Source organism: Maniola hyperantus, chromosome 20 (genome assembly GCF_902806685.2).
Source record: "Maniola hyperantus chromosome 20, iAphHyp1.2, whole genome shotgun sequence".
In the NCBI taxonomy this organism is placed as follows: Eukaryota; Metazoa; Arthropoda; class Insecta; order Lepidoptera; family Nymphalidae; genus Maniola; species Maniola hyperantus.
The window spans coordinates 4,371,542-4,395,737 of NC_048555.1; the positions used below are offsets into that span (position 1 = coordinate 4,371,542).

At 38.1% G+C, this 24,196-nt stretch overlaps 1 protein-coding gene across 6 annotated transcripts in view; it reads right to left on the minus strand.

The window, feature by feature from the left end:
- Window positions 1-24,196, minus strand: part of NaCP60E (Na channel protein 60E) — a 184,806-nt gene that overhangs the window by 95,491 nt on the left and 65,119 nt on the right. For all 6 annotated transcript variants that reach the window (XM_069505246.1, XM_069505245.1, XM_069505248.1 and 3 more), the window contains exon 2: window positions 13,417-13,954. In XM_069505246.1, the coding sequence (XP_069361347.1) occupies window positions 13,417-13,881 (465 nt within the window). In that variant the 5' untranslated portion in view covers window positions 13,882-13,954. The remainder of the gene's footprint in view (window positions 1-13,416; window positions 13,955-24,196) is intronic.

A 24,196-nucleotide genomic window follows, 5' to 3' on the forward strand; every position in this document is an offset into this window, starting at 1 on the left:
TTAATTGCTTCTAGTAGTTCTTTTCCTTTAGTCGTAGTTAATCTAGATCCCCAATAGGTATTTTTAGCGTTGAAGTCACCTCCTACGATAAACTTATTTCCATATTGTTCTAGAAAACTAACATATTTATCTTTTTTTACTGAGTGCCTTGGCGGACAATATATAGCTACTACTATAATTGGATACAGCTTTGTTTGTACGTGTATGGCCACAGCTTGAATTTCTTGTTCTTCATATTTGCTTTCCTGGAAGTGGTAGAGATTTTCTTTGATAATTACAGCACTGCCACCCCTAGCTGTATTATTAGGATGTAACGCATGGTAGACTTTATATCCTTTAAATCTAACGAATGACTCTTTAGTGAAGTGTGTCTCGGATATCAGACACACGTCAATATTTTCCATATTCAGGACTACTTCTAGCTCGTGCTTATGTTGGAGTAGTCCGTTAGAGTTCCAAGCCATAATTTTGAGGATATTATTATTCATTATTTCGATTTAATTGTAGCTTTTTTGGTGCTATCTTCAAGTTTTTTTAGTCGCTCATCAAAGGAAGACATGTATTTTAAAATTGAATCTAGTTTACTTTCAAGATTGTTATCTGTCTGTATGTTAGATTTAGCTGCAACAGTTTGAGCATATGTCATTTTATTTGACGTAGTATTTTTTGGAATCTCTTGTTTTTTGGTAATATTATCATTAGTTCCTAGTTTTCCTCTACTTGCTGCGGATTCTTGTTGCTGTCTATATGGTGCTGATGACTTTTTAGTATTATTTTTTCTTATGCTTTGCATTTCTTTGGCTATCATACACCCCCTATAATTTGCTGGGTGTGATCCACCGCAATGCACACACTTTGGTTTCTCATCTGCTGGTTTTTTGCAGTCTTTAGTGAGGTGTTTTCCGGTGCATTTTACACACCGTGGTTCCCGAGAGCAGTATTTTTGTGTGTGTCCATAAGATTGACACCTTTTACATTGAGGTACTAACTTCGATGTTTTTAGGGGTTGTATTTCTACCTTGCATCCTAGGATAGACTTAATATTGTGGATCTTGTTGATATCCTCATCGTGATTAAACGTAAGCATAAACATATTGAGTGGCTCCTTGCTCTGCCATCTTAATTTGTTTGCCACGTCTTCTATTTTAAATCCTTTATTTGTGAGGTCTTCCATTATTCTACTCGGTTGGCATGTATAATGCAATTTTTTTGCCATAACTCTTATTGGCCTTTCCTGCTTATTCTCGTAGGAATGCCAAATACAATTATTTTGGGTTAAGAGCTTACTAATAGTTTTATAAGCGTCTTCATTTTTTGTATTAATTTTAACTGTCTCCTTACCCATCATCTTCACGGTGAATGAGTCCTCAGATGAGTTGTCACTCGGCAGACTTGCAGTTATTAAATCGTAAAACGATTGATAGTCTATCACAGCCGATACGAAATGGTATTCGTATTGACACTATGTTGACAGATGTCTCATCATTAACATTTAGTTTCAAGTAGGTGCGCTCAAAATATGACGCTTACTGCTGCTATCAGCGCGGCTAAGATGGCTAAAATCAAGTTGTTTCAAAATCAAGTCGACAGTCGCAGGTCTAGCGTGTAATGTGTAAATGTGTGAAATATAATTTAAAAAAAGTTAAATATTGAAATAAAGAAATCGCTAAGATTTTATCACAAGTAGATATATTACCATATAAGGTATAGTTAAAGTAAAGTAAAAGTAAAGTATTCTTTATCTACATCAAAACCAAAACAATAGAAATATATCAAAGATGTTTGCAAGTACAATAGGCGGCCTTATTGTTAAAATAGCGATCTCTTCCAGGCAACCTTAGAGTAGAGGATATTATGAAAATTAAAGAAAGTGGAAGGGGTGTACTAATTAAATTAAATAAATACATATAATATACGTATAGTTACTAAGTAAACCCCGATAAAATACCAAAATTAGTCGTAAAGTAATGTGTGTTGCTATTTTTAAATATCAGTAAGTGTCAAAAAACCATTTGTAATGATTGATAATATCCATTGTCGGAAACAGAAGCAATTCATCACCTTATTTATCGGTTTTGAGTGAAACGTAAATACCGAAAAACGCTTCGCGAATTTACGTTTTCCATTACGGTAGGTAAAAACATTTGTATTCGGAATTGATTTCAGCCAAATTTCAGCTAAAAATATTTGACACATTTTATTTTGCTGGCCGCGAAACGCGCCCCGCATAAATGTCATATCGATTACGGGATTCTAAATTTTATTTTTGGGTCACGTATATTTGAAATCCTCCACATCAAAGTGAAGCTCGAAGAGCATTTACAGCGAACGGCTGATTTATGCTGGACCGTAACGATTCCCGTATAGCATGAACTGGGTGCAAAATGCTACGAATATTTTAAATGGACTAGTGCATGCTACGCCATGCCACGTCCTAACATGGACGTGTATCTATTGAGATGGGAAACACTCGGTCTAAAGTTCTATCCACATACACTTTGTAGAGCTAGGAAGTTAAAGACACGGGTGCAAATGGTTTGGTATTTTACCTATAATATATGTATAGATATTTCTTATTCATAAGTAATTTCTTCAAAGTAAGAATCATTTTAAGTCACTCACTCACTCCTCTTTTGAAGGTCCCAATACTGTAGCTGGCGGGTAAAATAGAAGCCGGAAGACAAGTATAAGAATATCGGTTGCAGTTAATTAAAATATAACAAAATACGGCGAGTCATTGCCTTGCCTAGCAGGCGCGCATTGCTTCCGTAATGAGGGGCATTTCACGGGAATTAAGTCGGCAAAATTTGTACAGTCATCCTTTTTCCTGCGTCACTAAGAACTGTTTATAGAAAAATGTTTGGGTGAACGATGTGGCGTGCGGACGTGTGGACGTTATTTGGACTTAGGGTAAAAGCCTTCGCCCAAGCTAAGCAAGCCAACGACTCAACACCTCGACATACACCGGCTCTGATGTACGTACCGTATTTATTCATTGCGTTTGGCGCGTACTGGTAAAGTTATTCGAATATTGAATATCTTGAAATCCATACGTGCATGCTAATATTATAAATGCAAAGTGTGTCTGTCATCTGTTAGCTTTTCATAGTCCATCTATTTATCCGATTATGGTGAAATTTGGTACAAAGATAGCTCAGATCCCGGAGAGATTGGCCATACTTTTACCTGCTTACTTTGCTTTTACATTTTCCCGGAAAATTATTGAGCGGGTTTTTTAATAACCTAAATCCATGCGGACGAAGTTGTGGGTATCATCTAGTCTAGTAGTAGTAAGAAATAAAAATACGACGCTTACAGCGCGTGTTATCAGTCAGTGGTTATACCTAAATATGTGATCAAATACCAATGATCACGAACGTATGACATTCTTCACTGTACGAAAAGTTAAACTAGGTATATAGTTATGGTTTGCGAAGACATTTATAGCTTAGATTACGTAATAATTTGTTTCATTGTGGACACCCTGTTTACTGCAAAATGCATACAAGACGTATACTTAGAAAATGGTGTTTGGCGGTTTGGTTTAAACTATAGAGCGGCAGGCAAAGTCTAGAACGATTAAACAAGAGCGCACGTACTTAAGCTACAAGTATATCGGATTATGCCTTATTCAAAAAGCATCCGGGTGTAAGGGCTTTTGAGACGGTCAAGTGGCTTGATGGTAAGCACGTAGTTTTGTTTTGTTTGCTCAAGCAGCTTAAGCCAGCAACAGGCACTTTTCTCATTTCTCGAACACTGTCCGAAAGTCGGCTCAAGCAAAAATATAAAATCGCATCAATCACGGTGCAAACATTGTAAACGATTAACTTGCTTGACTCAAGCAAAAATCTACGTGCTTGCCATCAAGCCGCTCGGAAGCCCTATATCAAAGCTAGTCACGGTGAAATATTGATAAATGTATTAACGTTCATATATCGGCACTGTTCCACTTTGCCCGTTGACGGTCACTTGACGGCCGGACTTTGTTCACTGAACTAGATACGAATTCGCTTCTATTCGCTCCCGTTGCACAGAGTGACGTTATATTATGATAGGAAGAAGATAAAATAACCTTTACAAGATAGGATAACTATAAATTTTAAACTACCATCAAACTTGTTATGTAATGCATACCGTATGCATAAATACGTCCGAAAATTTATTAAAAGTTGAATGTATTATGCGTGACGGAAAGTATCTTCATACATACATCTGGCATTCTTATACTCTATCAAGCTTGCTCATTGAGTAAGTATCCCAGTCTTAATGTTTCACATTGTTTTCACGTCGTGACCTCCTTTCATTAATCACAGAGTTTTTTTTTTTTTGGATAGTAAGCTTTACGTTCGGCTCCCAATCTTACCGCAAACGCCTCGAGTATCGATACGAGGTTTCGACTCTAAGGTTTATTTCTGCACTTATGCAAAATTACCTATTTACACATTTAAATACCTAAGGTCACCCGTCTAAGATCATTACCCCTATTATAAATGTGAAAGTGTGTTTGTTTGTTGGTTTGTTGGTTTGTTGATTTGATGGTTTGTTGGTTTGTTGATTTGTTGGTTTGTTGGTTTGTCCTTCAATCACGTCGCAACGGAGCAACGGATCGACATTATTATTATCGATATAGGCTACTTTCTATCCCGGAAAATCAAAGAGTTTTTTTCAATTTCACGGGATTTTTAAAACCTAAATCCACGCGTACGAAGTCGCTGGCATCAGCTAGTAAAGAAATAAATAGTAATTTGTAAGTAGGTATAGTACTAGTAGGTAAAGTAAAGCTTCACTGTGAAATCAAATGTAGTGACCGGTGGCAAAGTGGGGCTCTGCAGATGAAAGCTAGCATGACTATCGAATTTTCACTTTGACACCCCGAATCACCCCGAATGCTTTATTCCTTACGACACGAACATTTTGAAAGCACACAAATATTTTGCTTTCAAATAGGTTTATTTGGCATCGGAGTCATGGTAGCTTTTGACGACCTCCCTGGCGCAGTGGTAAGCGCTGTGGTCTTATTAGTGGTAGGTCCCAGGTTTAATTCCTGGATATGGAATATATATATATATAGATAATATATAATTTCTAAATTTCTAGTCTGGTCTGGTGGGAGGCTTTGGACGTGGCTAGTTACCACCCTACCGGCAAAGTCGTGACGCCAAGCAATTTAGCGTTCCGGTACGATGCCGTGTAGAAACGAAAGGGGCATGGGTTTATTAAAAACTGCCATACCCCTTCCAGGTTAGCCCGCTTCCATCTTGGACTGCATCGTCACTTACAACCAGGTGAGATTGCAGTCAAGGGCTAACTTGCATCTGAATAAATAAAATATAAATAAATAAAGCTTTGTGTATGGAATGGATAGCCAAATGCCGTGATTAACAACTTAACAACAGTAAAATCTGTGTTTCCTATTTTTAAAGTTATAGCTTATAGTAAATTGGAGTTATTGACAACAATGTGTAAGAGTGCAACAAGCTGCACAATAGACGATATTTTATACACACTGTATAGCACAGCTCTTGACAAACTCTCGAGCGCACTAGAGGGCGGAATGCCAATATTGATTGGCTCTTCACTACAGCCACTTAGGGAAGCCTAGCTTATGTCGCATATACATGTCACAGTTAGCACATAAAAATTATGAAATCACTATCCCCATATCATAAATGCAAAAGTGTATTTTTTTGTTGGTTTGTCCTTCAATCACGTCGCAACGGAGCAACGGATCGACGTGATTTTTTGTATGGGTATAGTTAAAGCCCTGGAGAGTGGCATAGGATACTTTTTATCCCAAAAAATAAAAAAGTTCCCACAGGATTTTTGAAAAGCTTAAATCCACGCGGACATATAAATCTTTCTCACATTTTTTCCAAAGATTTCAGATGCCGGTAAAAGATCATTCGGCAATCACTACATCCATACTTCCATACTTAATATTATAAATGCGAAAGTGTGTCTGTCTGTCTGTCTGCTAGCTTTTCACGGCCCAACAGTTCAACCGATTTTGATGAAATTTGGTACAGAGTTAGCTTACATCCCGGGGAAGGACATATAGGCTACTTTATATTATTTATCCCGGAAAATTAAAAAGTTCCCACGGGATTTTTAAAAGACCTAATTCCACGCGGACGAAGTCGCGGGCATCAGCTAGTTGATTCATAAAACTATACATTCGCTTCTGACCTCGGGCCGTTTTTAAATGGGAAAGTGTGTTTGTTTGTTAGGTGTGATTGTTTGCATGAGTATAGTTAAGTGCAGTAACAATAGTCAAACTTTATTCCACTATTGATTGGAAATGTGTCTCCCCACAACTTTAAATTCAAATTCCAAACGTCGCGACTGCTTTCTAGATTGAACCACAACTTTCCAAAAGTTGCATTGGAACACTGGCAACTATTCATGAGGCAATTTTAATTCCAAGTGGACTCGAGGCGGCCTCGATAACCCTACATTTACTTGGCTGTATAAAGGCATTACTTTATGTAACTAGCTTCTATATATGAACAAATAAGAGCTATTTTTGTAGAGCAGTTTAGTTTTTCATTTGATTTACTAATATCGGATATCAAGGTTGGTGAGTTTGGATGGATTCCAAAACGTTAAATACTTTACTGCTTTAAAAGGCTTATCTGGAGTTATTGGCGATTATTTCACTCTCGAAACTATTTATGAATATCTATAGGCTTTCTAAACTTAACGTTGAAGTATTTTAGTGCCTACATCATACAAGAAACCTACTGTCAAAAATTTCAAATCCCAGCGGTTTAGGCTCAATCAGGCTAAGTGATAGATCAGTCAGTCAGTCAGGATATTAAAAGTCTCTTTATAAATACCTATAGATTGTTTTTATCAAACCGCCCCCATTAAACGTGGTGGCAAGTATCGCTTTATACTTTGTCCCTCAAAGAATTTTTACGCCATTTTAACTCAGCGAAAACTTTTCACAATGAACGAAAATTGAAAAGTTTAAAGGCAAATTCTGTAAGGAAGTTATTTTATGACCTAATAAATCTTTTTGTCGCTGCGAAAATAAACATTTTAAAAAGAAAAACAGGAAGATGGAAACGTTTCAATTTATAGATTGGGCAAAGAGAAAAAACCGGCTAAGTGCGAGTCAGGCTCGCGCACTGAGGGTTCCGTACTGCAGTCGTATTTTGTCGATACTTTTATTATATTTTTGATATGTATTTAAAGTTATTTAGAAATTTCCTTGAAGTGTAGGTTAAAACACTATAAAAAATATACAAAATATTACAAATAAATGTTATGATATAAAAGCCAAAGGAAATAATGAGGAACCATTGTGTTCCATGTAGACGACTAAAACTAGAGTTAAACCTTATTTCAGGTAACTACCTCATGATTGATTGTTCATCGCACGGAATTGGTTATATTTACCTACCTAATATAAATTTAATGACTTACTTATATTTTACCTATTATATCCAGTGTCCTTGATCTAGTTACTATTATCCTACTATATAGAAATATTTTCTACGTCCTAAGGGTATACTGTATTATACACTCATCCGTATTCGGTTCGTATCCGTGATTCTTCGAAGTGGCCGTCATACAAATACATACTCATTCTCTAACGCACAGTCAGTACCTAAGTTTTTTTGGCAAAGAATTAGCGTGGCTGTCCAGCGCGGAAAACCAGCCAGTATTCTTGGCACCATTACACACGAGCATGGGTTGTATAGTAATCAGATAAGGCTAGCTTTAAGTTTTATTGTAACATGTTCAATAAAAAACTGAAGAAAGAACTTTAAAATATTACAATAGGCATTAGCAATTTACTAAGAAAAATCTTTTTCCCCTAACAATCTGTTACGCTCGGGTTTCCTTGACCACGGGAAGTAAATAAAATCGCAATTTTTTTTTTTTTTTTCTATAAAAAGAACATTAGCCATGTTAAATGACTAATATTCCCCTTTTTCCTCTCCAACTACGCTTGAAGCTTGTGCTAGGAGTAGGTTCGACAATAGTGCAACGGGCGGGGTTTGAACCGTCGACCTTTCGGTTTTCAGTCCACTCCTTTACCAGTTGAGCTATTGAGGCTCTGCTTCATTTATAACAAAACAACAGTTTCTCGGAGGGAGGATTTAATACAGATTACCTGTAGGTACCCTTTTAACTTCATGCCAAGATTTTCCCGATTAGTTTTGTATTCTTACAGATGTTTCAAAATAGTACATGAGTACACGATTCATGATCAGTCTATTACCGGCTCACTACTAAGAACAGGTCTGCTCTCTGAATGAGTAGGGTTTAAAAACCACAGGCCGCCACGTTTTATTTACCGTTAAAGCCAGTTGATTAAAACGCACATAATTCCGGGATCGAACCCGCTACCTTCCGAACAGGAGACGGACTTCTGAATCACCAGGCTATCACGGCTCAAGTATTTATCTGAGTATGGATCTGTATATTGTTTCTGTAATAAAATAGCTAGTACAAACGTTTTACAAGCTGAAATCGCCTGGCAATCGGAGTAACAGCTCAGCTCGGTAAAACAGGGAAAATGCTGATGAGGCGGCAGTTACGATTTGTTTAAGCCACGTTTAAGGAAGGAGTACAAATAAGAACGAATGCGATTGTAAGTACTCAGAGCGTCTCTACGAATTTATTTCGCTAAGGAACATGAAAGCTGATGACTTTATTTTATTGCTGACACGTTTGTACTTCTACTTTTGAAACTGAAGTATAATAATTATTTAGGTGTTAATCTATGTACCTACATTAAATTTAATTATACTTTTTCTTTCAGAAAATTAATTTACTCATCAAAATGTACCTAAAGGATATTTTATACTATGTAAGGTTTCAATCATGTTTAAATTTTTTACCGCTTTGTAGGCGTAACTAATATGTATATTATGTATACTCAAGCCAAATTACAACTTTCTAATACTAAGAGTCTCTGAGCTAAGCCGCGGATGGACGGACGGACAGACGGACATGGTGAAACTATAAGCGCTTTGACTGCTGAACCCTAAATATGAATTTTGGCTATCTTACAACTATCACGTATATTTCACACCAGTATTAATATCTTTGAAGGTAAAATATTAACATATCAGAGCAGCCTGAGCCTACCGAGCCCAAATTAAATTCTGTAAAGTACTGACGCGGCAGAATTCAGCATGTTACTAGTTCCCTAGCGAAATAAGTTTGCAGAGGCGCGGCACGTCCCATTGCGTTCTCTCATATTCGTACCCTTCCCCGAACGTGGATCAAACAAATTGCAGACTCTTACTAACATTTTCCCGATGTTTACTGAATACCCATATTCCTTTTATATACGAGTAAATACGGTAGATAACATAATAGAATTAGGGTTTTCTTAGTCGTGGTTTATATGTTTATCTAGTAGCAACAAGTTGCTTTCTAACACAATATTTCTATGCATCATTAAATGCTAAAGTATGTTTGCTTGTTAGTTCGTTGGTGTGTCCCTCGATCACGTTGCAACGAAGCAACGGATGATCGTGATTTTTCGCATGGGTAAAGCTAAAGACCTGAGGAGGGACATAGTCTACTTTTTATCCCTGAAAACCTTTTAAAAGTCTAAATCCACGCGGACAAAGTCGCAGGCACTATTACTTTTTAACACTTCAAATACTCACTAGATTTCAACAATTATCGATAGTTTGCATCCTGGAAAGTATTCCTATGAGGTAATAAGAATATCTAAATCCATAGAAGTTGCTGGCAAAAACGTTTGTCATAATAAAAGCTTCGAGCTTCAGAAATATTGCCGAGCTTCTTATCGACAGTTTTAAAAACTTGCAGCTTACTTCAAATGCAATTTCTAATTTACAATTCCAATAGAAAGAATAAATTCGTTAACATTTTTAGGGTTCCGTACCAGAAGGATGCCAACGGGACCCTATTACTAAGCCTCCGCTGTCCGTCTGTCCGTCCGTCTGTCAGCGGGCTGTATCTCATGAACATTGATAGTTAGAGAGTTGAAATTTGCACACAATGTGTATTTCTATTGCCGCTATAACAACAAATAGGTAATAATAATTTAAAAATAGCCGCCATAAAAAAAGTTCTATTTTGTAGAGTGGTACGGAATCCTTCCTCGTTCGTATTTTATTTTATTAAATGGTGAAGAGTTCAAATGTCGGCTTTAGAATTCTGAGCAACAAGTCGACCACTAATCAGATAAGGGCTGTCAGGGCAACACCGGTCACTTTCCCAAGCAAATGTTGCTGCCGTGTGGTAAGCAAATAATGATTTTCTGTTAACAGACAAACTTGACTTAAAATAGATCGATGTGATAAACTATATTTTATGTATTTCGCAGTTGTTTATAAAAGTATGCTCTCTTATTATGTGATTGATATCTTTGTAAGCAATTTTCATGTGAAAAAAGCTTTTATTTTCTCAAAGGAATAACTAATTAAATAAGTATAAATAACTAGGTATCTATTCACGTGCGCAGACACATACACATTACACACACACACACAACTGCGTCTTCAGTGCTTCGCACTTCGCACACAAGTGTGAACTTCGTCTGCGTGTCCGATTCGCACTTGACCGGTTTTCTTAAAATAATATGTGTGTAAGTTATCCCTACGGTAACACCAATATCTATAAATGTATCTAATTATGTACTAGACTAGCATATGCATAAGCTAGACTACAGAAACAACAGAAATTTCAAATCCCTGTTTTACCCCTTCAGGGATTGAATTTTCAAAAATCCTTTCTTAGCGGATGTCTACGTCATAATTACTATTCGCATGTAAAGTTTCAGCCCAATCCGTGCAGTGCGTGCGTTTGAGCTGTGCATTGATAGATCAGTGAGTCAGTCAGTCAGCTTTTCCTTTTATATAGACTTAATCAAATGAGGCAAAACTCATGGTAAACTATATACATATAATATCATATTTCTATATAAGTATCCTACTTTTAAATCAATTTAACAGAAATTACAGAAGCCATAACATTTAATGTAGGTACATAATAATATAATATGTTTTTCTTGTTATGTCATTCATTACTTTTTATGACATAATTCCGGGACACTTGTTCGGTTCTCGACTGGTCGAATGTCTGCTGAATTGCCACTTGTCTTCCCAACGAGAGTTTTATTGAAATTCTTGTATTCGCAAAGGTGAAAATGAAATACGGATTTATGAAAAAAAAATCACGACATTGCTTTACCACAATGGAATCTTGGTATCAAATACTTTCAATCTTTTATCCAATATCCAAAAATATTACTAGAAATATTTCATTTATTATAGGAAAAGTTTATTTGTTACGTAACTAATTAAATAATACTAAGGTACTTATTTTCAGAAGCAATCATTTTTAATCTATTGCCAAAAAGGAGGAAATTTTCATATCGGCGTGTTTTTTTTCTTGTATAAATACAGTTAGCATCCAACTAGTTTTTCCATGATGATTCATTGACTTATTTTATGAAAACACTTTTCCTTAATTGACTTCGAACCTTTGAAAAGTTCTGGAGATCGTCCCTAAAAAAATTTCGACAAAGTCGACGCATGAGTGTGTAAACAGCATTTACAGAGTTTATTATTTATCTCCGAATTCCCACTCCTTAGCCGTGATTTTGCAGAATAGTACTTACCCAGTTATTCACCAAAGCCATAGGGACTTTTATTTTCCAATTGTAATTTGATGTTCACATCAAAATATTAAAAAAACTTGTAACTACTTACAAGTTTTTTTAATATTTTGATGTGAACATCGTGGCGTGGTGTTTACGCACCAACATCTACATGTTGGTGCGTAAACACCACGCCAACACTATCTATGTAAGTAGTCTACGCTACGGGCATGCCTTACACAAAGAAAAGCGTCCTCACTTTTTAAAATACGGATGTCCAAGCTTTGCCTATCTGGAGTTTTATAATATCTTCTTCTAGTATTAAGAATGTAAACGGGCAGTTTCTGCCCGTAAACGGATTATAGAGCAGTCCACTGATATTGAAATTTTCATATTCAAATGCACATACTTGACACAGATACGTGTTAAACTATTACATTATGTACCTATGCTAGAATCTCCGCTGCGCTTTCCATTAAAAAAACATGATTATTTAATATGCAAAAGTGCCACTAAGTTACGTCACTACGGAAACGTATTTTGCTCTATATAAATATAGAAAAGCGACACTTATGAATAATTCACACCCGGCGCGATACACCTTACAATGCACTAGAGGGCATATGAATGTGTAGGTATACTTAGTTTTCCATAGTTCGCTTAAAAGATAAACAAATCTTAGATACCTCTGAGAAATGCGTAGGTAAGCGATGCTATTTCTGGAATTAGGTTTTCCACTCGTATCATGATATTTTCAATGTCAGCTTGCATTAACAAGTGACGGAGCTAAATATGGTGAGATTTGTAACAAAGTTCGTCATTTTTCAAGCTATTTCCATATTCGGTTTTCAGTTTAAAATGAAGAAATGCGTGTTTCAAGATTTTTAGAATTTTCTCCCCCTCACAAAATTCCACTTGAGCGAAGCTGCCCCGGTCAACTAATTACCTATATTTTAAGCTAGTAAAAAGTATGGCTAATGGAAAACACAAAGTTATTGGGATAACATTAGAGGCATGGCTATGGCCAGGGGGCGCGGGATTAGCACCAATCCCGCAGGATTGAAAACACTGCTGGATTGCAATCCCTAGTTAAAAGGATGACGAACAGCAAATGCAAATTTCTTGCAGCAAATTAAGAAACAGCTGTTGCAATACTACAAATAGTCGCGTTCGTAGTTCATACGTAAAAGTCTTGTTATAGGCTATTAAATTGCTAGCACAATAAGTAGCGGCTATAAAGCCAAGCTTTCCACTTTACGACTGCTGGTCAAGAATAACGACTTTGTGGTTAATATTTAAACAAATTGAACATTAGCTTTTATGTCGTGCATTAGGTTATTCGAAACGAAAACTTCCAATATTATGTTCCTATTGATGTTTTGTTTTAAAAATTATGAACTTGAGTTCACAAACAAGTGTAACAGTAGACTATAGGAAGCATGTAAAATATTTATGGTAACTGTTACTTACTGAAGTAAATAGTAGAATTTTTACTATTATATAAAATTAGATTTCATAAATTGTGACTGTCCTTTTATACGTACTGTATAAAAGCCCTTTAAAAATAAATAAAGATATTAAAAAGTATATTTCTATTTATATCAACATTTATACTTACTGAATTCAAATTTATCAAAAACTGCACACGACGTGCACGCAAAAATACCTTGCAAATTTATCTCGATGTGCCAACATAATAGCCCACATTAGATTCTAATTCGTAACACGTGTTATGGATTCAGTTTTTATCCATCTTATTATCTTACTTAAGCACTAACTACAATAATTACTAAGTACTTAATTAGAATTTGAAAATGACTAACCTCATCGTAAATGAAATTGTCGATCTCCTCGAGCGGGCGTCCGTACAGCTTGGGCGGGAAGGGTTCAAACTTCCTCGGCAGCCGCGCTCCGTCTTCCACGCTGAGCCGGCGCCGAGGCATGAACCCAAACTCCCGCACGAGCTGCGCGCCGCGCGAGCCGGCTCGCTTGGCGGACTCGCGCGTGAACGGGGTGACGACCGCCCGCGGCTCCCCGTCGCTGCGCTTCACCGGCTCCGAGAACGTGACGTCGAGGGCGATCCGCAGCTCCTCGCGCCGGGGCCGCTCCTCGGGCGCGTCGAGCGCATCGCGGGACTGCGACGCCACGAGCGGCGCCGCCGCCTCCGGGTGCGTGGCCTCGAGCGTCCGCACGATCTCCCCCAGCAGACGCGAGCCGTCGATCTCTTCTCCGGGCGAGTTAAGCGGCGCCGGCGGCGGGAACGACAGCCGCCTCTCGTCCTCCTCCATGCCGCTACGAGCCCATCGCCCCGGCCGGCTCTATTTACGGACCGATGACGCCATTCTCACGTGATACTGCCACCTGTAGACAAGATAAAGTTTAAAACTAAAATCCGACTGTCTACTTCTACACTAATAATAATAATAAGAGGTAAAGTTTATGAGTTAAGTATTGCGTATGTTACCCAGACCATAATAACGAATTGATTTTCTCCTCCTTTATCAAAATTGACTCAGTATTTTAGACACCACGGCATCTATGATCGCATATAAAATCTGCTAAAATCATAAACCCTTTCTTTTGGCTCTGCCGTAGTCGGGTTTTAAAACATATCGTAAATCACGCGTGTCGGTTTAAAATGGTTTGTTTACGGGATTCAACGTCCGTTTTCGTTAGTTATTTCGTAGAATACGGCCATTAAGGCACGTTTTGTTGCGCTGGATGGATGATTTATCGAATGTAAAGTATCATTAAAAACGTTTGCAGTGGCTGTGTAGTTTTTATTTCTGTTTTCGGGTAATTTTTTAGCCTTTATTTATTGGAAAGCACTAAAGTATTCAGAATTTCCACCCGTAGATCATTAGTGGTACGGACCTACGTAGCACTTCATGTTTCATTAGCTGATGCCCGCGACTTCGTCCACGTGGAGTCAGGTTTTTAAAAATCCCGTGGGAACTCTTTCGATCGTTCGCAGTAAAATCGCTTGCAGTACAGTAGTCAGTATCGACTATTTCGGCATTAATGACTAAAAACTGAACCACAAAGCTCATCTAGAATAAATTACTTAGTTAATGGACTTGTCAAAACCCAGTTTCAGCTGCATACCTAACAGATTACTTTTCAGATTCATCTTTTCGACATACGATTCTCAGCGAGTTGTGTAAAGCGATAGGAAAATTGCCTGACAAGAAATGGATCAATCAATGCTGTTGAGCGAACAATACGAGAACAATGCCATATAGCTAAATGAAGAGAAAACAAATGAAAAAACCGATCTTGTCTGCGCTTAAAATAAATATAAAGATTTTCACTTTATCACACTTTCCGTTGACAGCGTTGATATTTTTTTTGTTACAGTTTAACTGTGAAATGACTGACTATAATACCTATTGTATGAAATTGCATTTGTATCTGTTAGTTACTCCATCGGTATTTACAAAGTGTTTTCAACTGACTATATTGAAATTAGTACATAATAATATAACTGCCCGCAACCTCATCCGCGTGGATTCAGATTTTTTAATAATTCAGTGGGAAATTAATTTTCCAGGATAAAGCCTTTGTCCGTCTCCGGGATACAAGCTATTTCTGTACGAAGTTTCGTCAAAAACTGTTAAAAGGCTGGACCTTGAAAATGTAACAGACAGAGAAAGAAATGAAATGAAAATTCATTTTATTGTACATCAATAAAATTACACATAACAATAAAAAACAGCCATTGTTGTAGGCACCTTCACGGCATCACCAAAATAGAAACATTATTTTATTATTTTACTGAGTTCCTAGAAAGGCATTCGTATAATGCTGTCGGCAATAACTTATCTTTTTTTTTTTTCGCTGCCTTCTAGAAATTCTAATGAACAAAAAACATTTTAGTACTCTATACGCAGACAAACAAAAAATAAGAAACGGCCAAAGTGATTCGTTCCCATAGCAATAAATAACGGGCAAGGCGCCATAAAGCGATAGTTCTGAATACAGTTTTTACGCTCGAGGGTACGAAAATGCGAAACAGATGCTGGTCCAGATTTTACCATTGCAACTAGAGAATTTTTTCTGCCGAGTGACTTTTGTTGACAGAGAAGGCGATAGTTTGGAGGAAGTGAGAGGGGACAAACTCGGAAGCGGGGGAGACGACAGGCAAGGGGGAGCGCAGGAGTCGCACAGGACAGTTCGAATCAACCTCGCAAAGGGGACAGAAGTGTGACGTGTGACGCGGGAGTGCCACGACGAAGCTCTACGTTTCCGAGCGGCCTTCCTTCCTTAAAATCTCTTTGTTTAACGAGTTTGTCCGGGTACCTTTTATCCTTAATATCTGTATAAAGTCGATAAGTGGAAATTAATTAAAGCCAGTGTTAAGCAAGACGGTCTACACTTTCCAGTCTATGGGTAATGTACAACTTAAACTGTCTTATTATGTAATATCCGAGGATCTCTTAAAATTACAACATATAATTGCTTGCCGGAATTAAATATAGAACGTGATTTTCAAAGTAATAGAAGCGAGTATACTATCGACATGGATAATAAATTACCTCTACAAGTCTGGAATGGCTTAGATCAAATTTGTCTGAGCTTATTTCTAATCTTCTTAATACTGCTGGCTTGTATAATGTTCAAGGAAGCATGGGTCAAGTGTACCCAATGGGTTAGTGGTTACAGACCTAGCCGCGATCCGGAAATACCTAACATAGAAATGTTAAATTTGTGAAAGCCAAGATAGGTTGCTTTTACGATGTCCTCGGATATGATTATTATGTTCGCTGTAATAAAACATGTCTGTATTTCGTGTCTCCATGAGTTGTAAAAAGGTTCCGTAAGACTGTAGCTTATAGACTGTACTTCTAAGATTATTGTACATAATTGTAATTTAGTTATACAATGTGTATATAACATCAGCCCAAGGGTTTTTTGTTGGCACTCTATTTTCCCTTGAAAATGTAGCATGGCTTTTGAATAGAGTGCCTGACCATTAGAGGAATAACATAAAAGGCTTTTCTTCAAATGGTCAGAGTAGAGTTTTGCTCCATCAGAGATTTGACTAATACATTTAACAAAGTAAAGTACAATAAATAGATTTTGAATTAACCAACCTCTTTCATTTATTATAATATTAGTCTGGTTTTTCAAAAGAGGTCAAGAGATAAGGGGCTACATCGATCTATGGTCTGAGTCAAACAAGAGATTAAATTATAGCTCAATGTAATAATATTATTACTACCTACCTATGTGATATGAGCCCTTACCGCTTGACGCTTTCGTGAAATGAGTTACCCTACCTAGCATTATAGAGACAATAGACAGTGTGAAACAATAGACGAGAGGAACTAACTACCTCTTTGCCACACAAGGTTCATTTCTTTCTTAGAATTATTGATGAACTTAACCTCATACTAACCCGAGGATAAAGAGCTATTTCCAATACCTTCCATAGCTAGTTAATACAGGAATAGGTCTCTGTAGATATCTTAATCTAGACAAGATAGAATGCTATCACCTTAGTAAGCTACCGTTTGCAAATACTGTACTAGCACATAATTTAAATTGCTAGCTTTAGTACGAGACAACGACATTGAAACGAGAGGAGGATCTAGCTGCTGTTGGAGACTTCAATGAGGTGAAAGTGCTAAGTAAACATACTTTTCATCTGAGTCTAAGTACATAACGGGGCGAATGGCATTTGGTATAGTGACAACATATATATATACATATCGTCTTACCTTTGGGTTCGACTATCATAGCTTGGCTGTTCCTGATGGGCAACCGCTAGCGGCATCGTCTGGGCATACCAAACACGCCCTCCCCAGCGCGAATGAGTTGGTTCGACCTGACTTGGCCAAGTCAAAAACCATACCATAACAATTTATATATATATCAAAATCCATGGTACATGGGGCGGGCTCTAAGCCCACATAGTTAGCTCCTGGCACTAGTTGTCAGTCGAGGATATAACCGCTTCTCAGCGTGATAAAAGGACCAACTCTGTGCAGCCCCCATAACTTGATATCAAGGCTGTTTTAACAGCGTAGGGATAATCTCAATGCTACGGGACGATGGTTAGAATGGGCTAGAGACTAGAATTTCTAGTCTAGCACTTGGGCGGCATAATTATCTCCCTCATCCCGTTTCGGAAAACCCTAATTTCATACTTGTTCGATCAGCCTTAGTCTTACGCTTGCGCGAGATCTAATTGGCAAAATTCATTAAATAACATCGCGAGTACCTATAATGGGACGGGACGAAAAAAGCCAACCACTGTTTACCCCAGGAACCCAGCTATTTTGAAAAGGAATTCTAACGAATTCACAAAGGAAAGTACCGCCAAGGTACCTGAATGCATTCGCTCACTGTTATTGTACTGTGACATGATCGGTACACTACCGAGCACCGACCTATTATTTTACGAAAAAGGGGATTTAGTTACTATCTATCATACTGACTAGATTGATTAGCCACTTGATTAACTTTGAACGAAGTACATGTCCTTCCATTTTTTGTTTGAAAAGAAAATTTGACGATCACGCATCCGGGCCACCACAGAAAATGGTACCGCAAGACCAGGATCCAGATACGTATTCGAAATAACGATACGACTGGATATAAATAAAAAATATATATATATATATATGATATACACAACGTAGAAACAGTAGGGACCATTTGCAAACAACATATGGAGAGACAAAATACAGATTGCATGTTATTACATATATAATGATTATGCTTAGAAATGTACAATTTACAGGAATTTCCAACAAGCTGGTGTACTTGTCATTTTAATTATAATGTATTATAACATTTACAAGCTATCCTAGGATATAGGGGGAGCATAAAGAAGCTGCATATCTTATATAAGATGTATCTATTACAGGATCATTAAGGAGCGGCGGTACCCAGGAACCTGTTTCCTTGCTTAACCCTAGACTAAGCTTTATCTATACTTAAGATTATTATTACATCTGTAACTTCGCCAACTCCAAGCGTAAACACTGTACTCAACTTACCCAACTACTAACAAAGTAGGCGTGAGTAAACGGACAAACCGAACTTTGTCGGAGTAACGGAACCGCCGGGCAACAGTAGAGCAATTTTAAAGAGAATATAATAACAAATAGTTATGCCGCCAAGCAAGGTAAAACGTAATACTAGGAAAAAACCAGAGGTCTCACAAACCCAAGTCCAGGTAGGGACATTCGTAGAAACCGGACCATCCACTAGCCAAACATCAGAGCTCGGCGAGATAGGAACGGATACGCGAAATGAGACCGTAACCAACTCGACTTTAGAGTTGATTTTGAAAAAATTAGGCGAATTTGAAAAAAAATTGCAAACCCTAGCATCAGTAGATAATACGAGTGTTCTATCGAGCGAGGCTAACAATGTATCGGATAATTGTAGTCTAGATAGGCAAGAACCTACCAGCTCAGGTTCGAACGCGCCTAACGCGTCATCCACTGGGACAAGAAACGTATATGTGGTACAACCATCTATAAATAAACCTAACTTTGATGGTAAACCATTGACCAATCCTATAACTTTTTTGAAGAAGTTGAATAGATATATTAAGGCAGTAAATGGGTCTGATCGGGGTGTAGACATCGCGTTAGGGTGCATTACGGGTCATGCACGAAAGGTCATGGATCTTTACTCAAAAAATTGGGTAACTTTCACAGATTTTGAAACGGATTTTAGACGCGTTTACTGGACGGAACAAATCCAGGAGTCAGTTAGGTATAAACTGATTAATGCGACTTATACTAGTAAGTCTGGGATGTCTATGTCGGAACATTTCGCAAATTATGCTGAGTCAATGCAATCACTAACAATCGCATTCAGTGAAAGAGATTTAGTTAACTCCATCATGAGACATTTTCCGATAGACATGCAACGCTTGTGGTTTACACGACAGGGCGAGGTGACCATAATGGATGGTATAAATTTCTTACGAAGTCTTGAACAAAACATTAGCGAGAAATCGAAAGGTATTGTGCGGGTCGCGTCAGGTAGAACGTATAGAGATAGACAATACGGTAGGTCGATCCCGGCACAACCCGTCGTTGCAACGATATCAACTAGCAGGCGAGTAGGTAACTCTAATGCAGGTAGAGGACGTGGATACCGTCGGGGGTATGCAGGTAACAGATCGTATTACGGTAAACCTACATTCAACAAAAACGAGAATGTAAACAACAGACCGGCTGTTGCGTTTGTGAAGGAAAGCGGTAGCGGTATCGGACCGAAACCAGTGGAGGAAAACACACTAGCAAAAAACTAGATTTCCCCACACATACGCGGTCCAATGTTTTGACGTTTTGTGACGAAAGGGGTGAACGGACCACGAGGCGCGATGCGGCTAACGTAGCTTACAATATTCTAATTAACAACGGCTGGAAACCAGGGCATAGTCTGGGGGGCAAGTTGAATGGCATTCAACGACGCTTGAGAGTTAGTGCGATTTCCGAAGGGTTCGATTCCCAACAGGAAAACAGAGGCATAGCAATCTTATTGGAAAATCAGTTTAACAACGTATTGGAATGTTATGAGAGAGGAGCCAAGTGTGAGCATGACGTAAGGAATAGTGTGAAACTGTATACAATGTTCCACGACCTCGATAGTGAGTCTACCGATGTAGGTATCGATTATTCCTTGCCTAAATTACCCGAGGTATGTGTTAAGATATACGGCAACCTTGTAAGAGCCCTCATAGATACAGGAAGTCAGATTAGTGGAATGACTAGAAAATTGTACGATTCGATTGTTAGAGAGAGAGGAACGCTACCTGAAATCGCTATTCCATCCTTACAGATTCAGGGAGCTTTTGGTTCTAGAAGCGAGAGTACCAACCGGTTGGTTTTGATAGAATTCCAATTGGGAAACACTTTAGTCGAGGCACCCATTTTAATAATGCGACGGTTGCCTAGATCGTTAATACTAGGTTATGATTGGTTAGAAAGAGTAAAAGGGATAATTAACTGTGGGAGTGAACGGACGATGACCATAGAACATTTAGGAGTTAGGTCTTGTGTTAGGCTAAATTCTGATTGCGAGATTGAAAGGTTAGGGGGAGAGTTGAATGCAGCCACAATTAACTTGATTCTAGATCAAGATTCCGGAACAATAGATCAGAGAGTATTGAGTAGGGACATAGGTAGTGAGAAAATTATAGAATCCCAATTGGAAAAATCGAACATAAGTAATGAACATAGGAAATTCTTATTGCCTGTGTTGAACAAACACTGTAAAATATTTGTAGAGAAGTTAGGACTAACAGACAGATACGAACACATTATCAAACTAACAGATGAGGAACCCTTTACAAGGCATAGTTATCCAGTGCCTTTGGCCTATAGGGAACAGGTTAAGACGGAACTAGACGAGTTAGAAGGTTTGGGAGTGATAAAGCAGGATGTCACACCGTATTGCAGCCCACTCACCTTTACTAGGAAGCGCGACGGGTCAATAAGACTCTTGTTAGACGCTCGCGAGTTGAATAAGAAAATGATAGGAGACGCAGAGACCCCGCCTCTTACATCTGAGATTTTACAATCTTTTCACGGGGTGAATTACATTAGCTTAATCGATCTAAACAATGCTTACTTTCAAATACCGTTACATAAAGATTCGAGGAAATATACCGGATTTTTATTTATGGGACGTACCTACACTTATCCTTGTTACCTCAAGGTTTGAAAACATCTGTAGCGGGCTTTTCTAGAACCATGGATATCATATTGGAAGGCGTGCGTGAATTCTGTGTGAATTACCTAGATGACATTGTAATATTCACGAAAGGCGACATCAATTTACATCTAGAGCACCTAGATCGGGTACTAGATAGAATAGAAGCAGCAGGGTTAACAGGTAGACTAAATAAATGTCGGTTCTTATGTGACGAGGTGAAGCTGTTAGGCCATATAGTGAACACGGACGGAGTGTGTATGGACCCTGAACGGGTAGATGCCATATTAAAATTTCCCATACCTCGAACCATAAAACAATTAAGGGGTTTTTGGGTGTAATTAACTATTATAGAAGGTTCATTTCCAAGTATAGCGAAGTAGTTAGGCCGCTTTGTAATCTTTTGAAACTCGGTACGAAATGGACGTGGACGAAAGAAATAAATGATTGTTTTGAGAAGGTCAAGGGTCTATTTATAGATACGATACTTTTAACGCATCCAAATCCGAAGGATACCTATTATTTACAAACTGATAGTAGTAACCTAGGTGTCTCGGGATATGTTTTCCAACTAGATAATGAGGGAGAAGAGAGAGTGTTAGGTTTCTGTAGCAAGGCACTTACGTTAGCGGAGAGTAAATGGACAGTGACGGAATTAGAGTTATGGGCTATCATATTTAGCTTGTCTAAATTCGAAACATACTTGAGAGGCGCGAAATTAGTGATAAGAACAGACCATAAGAGCTTAGTATTTCTACAAACGTGTAAGTTATTGAGCGCACGGATGATACGCTGGGTGCATTACATAGGACGTTTTGATTACACTGTGGAGCACGTGAAAGGGAAGCTAAACGCGGTGGCGGATGTGTTATCGCGACACATAGCAGGCACCACCGATGTCTTAACAAACAAAGCATCGGGTCCTGAAATGAATTTGTTTAGGGCATCGTTAGAACGAGTAATACGAGATCAATGGAAAGAAATAGGTAGCCTTCAGAGACACGATAAGCTCGGTAGCAAAATAGTCGAACGTATGAATGTAGTCGGCACATCTGAATCCAAGTACTATATACTTAAGGAAGGAGTCTTATATAAAACCGATATGAAAGGAAACACCTTAAGGTTATATGTCCCCGAGGACTTACAGAAGAAGTTAATTACTAGCGTCCATGAGGAAATAGGTCATTTTGGACGTTATAAAGTTTATGCTTTGATGAAACGGCGATACTACTTTACAAATATGTCGCGCGCTATAGGAAAAGTCGTAAGGTCATGTGAGACATGTCAGAAGTCTAAACATGCGTTAGAAACACACACGGGTCCGATTAAAACCGTAATAGCCAATGAGGTAGGAGATAGAGTCTTTTGCGATATTTATGGCCCTCTGCCATCAGGACGTTTCGGGTTCAAATACATATTCGTAATGCAAGACGCCTTCAGCAAATTAATCCGGCTATCATACCAATGAGATAAAGGGAAACTATAACGCCATCCACCTTTTCCGATACTATAGAGACACTTAAAATAAAAGCACAACTATAGGAAAGAAAGGAGTGAGGTTTTTTTGAGACTTGTGCGCACGAAAGAATACCTGTCACGTCTGCCGGGGCGAACAGTACATAGATTTTGAATTAAAAAAAAAAAAAAAAAAAAAAAAAAAAAAAAAAAAAAAAAAAAAAAATAGGTAATTAAATATAGTTAGTGAAATAGAGTTTCTTTTTTTTTGACTCCTTGCAAAATACAAGGAATATAGTACAAAAGGAAAAATAAACTTATTTCGGGGGAGTGTGTTGTAGGCACCTTCACGGCATCACCAAAATAGAAACATTATTTTATTATTTTACTGAGTTCCTAGAAAGGCATTCGTATAATGCTGTCGGCAATAACTTATCTTTTTTTTTTTCGCTGCCTTCTAGAAATTCTAATGAACAAAAAACATTTTAGTACTCTATACGCAGACAAACAAAAAATAAGAAACGGCCAAAGTGATTCGTTCCCATAGCAATAAATAACGGGCAAGGCGCCATAAAGCGATAGTTCTGAATACAGTTTTTACGCTCGAGGGTACGAAAATGCGAAACAGATGCTGGTCCAGATTTTACCATTGCAACTAGAGAATTTTTTCTGCCGAGTGACTTTTGTTGACAGAGAAGGCGATAGTTTGGAGGAAGTGAGAGGGGACAAACTCGGAAGCGGGGGAGACGACAGGCAAGGGGGAGCGCAGGAGTCGCACAGGACAGTTCGAATCAACCTCGCAAAGGGGACAGAAGTGTGACGTGTGACGCGGGAGTGCCACGACGAAGCTCTACGTTTCCGAGCGGCCTTCCTTCCTTAAAATCTCTTTGTTTAACGAGTTTGTCCGGGTACCTTTTATCCTTAATATCTGTATAAAGTCGATAAGTGGAAATTAATTAAAGCCAGTGTTAAGCAAGACGGTCTACACTTTCCAGTCTATGGGTAATGTACAACTTAAACTGTCTTATTATGTAATATCCGAGGATCTCTTAAAATTACAACATATAATTGCTTGCCGGAATTAAATATAGAACGTGATTTTCAAAGTAATAGAAGCGAGTATACTATCGACATGGATAATAAATTACCTCTACAAGTCTGGAATGGCTTAGATCAAATTTGTCTGAGCTTATTTCTAATCTTCTTAATACTGCTGGCTTGTATAATGTTCAAGGAAGCATGGGTCAAGTGTACCCAATGGGTTAGTGGTTACAGACCTAGCCGCGATCCGGAAATACCTAACATAGAAATGTTAAATTTGTGAAAGCCAAGATAGGTTGCTTTTACGATGTCCTCGGATATGATTATTATGTTCGCTGTAATAAAACATGTCTGTATTTCGTGTCTCCATGAGTTGTAAAAAGGTTCCGTAAGACTGTAGCTTATAGACTGTACTTCTAAGATTATTGT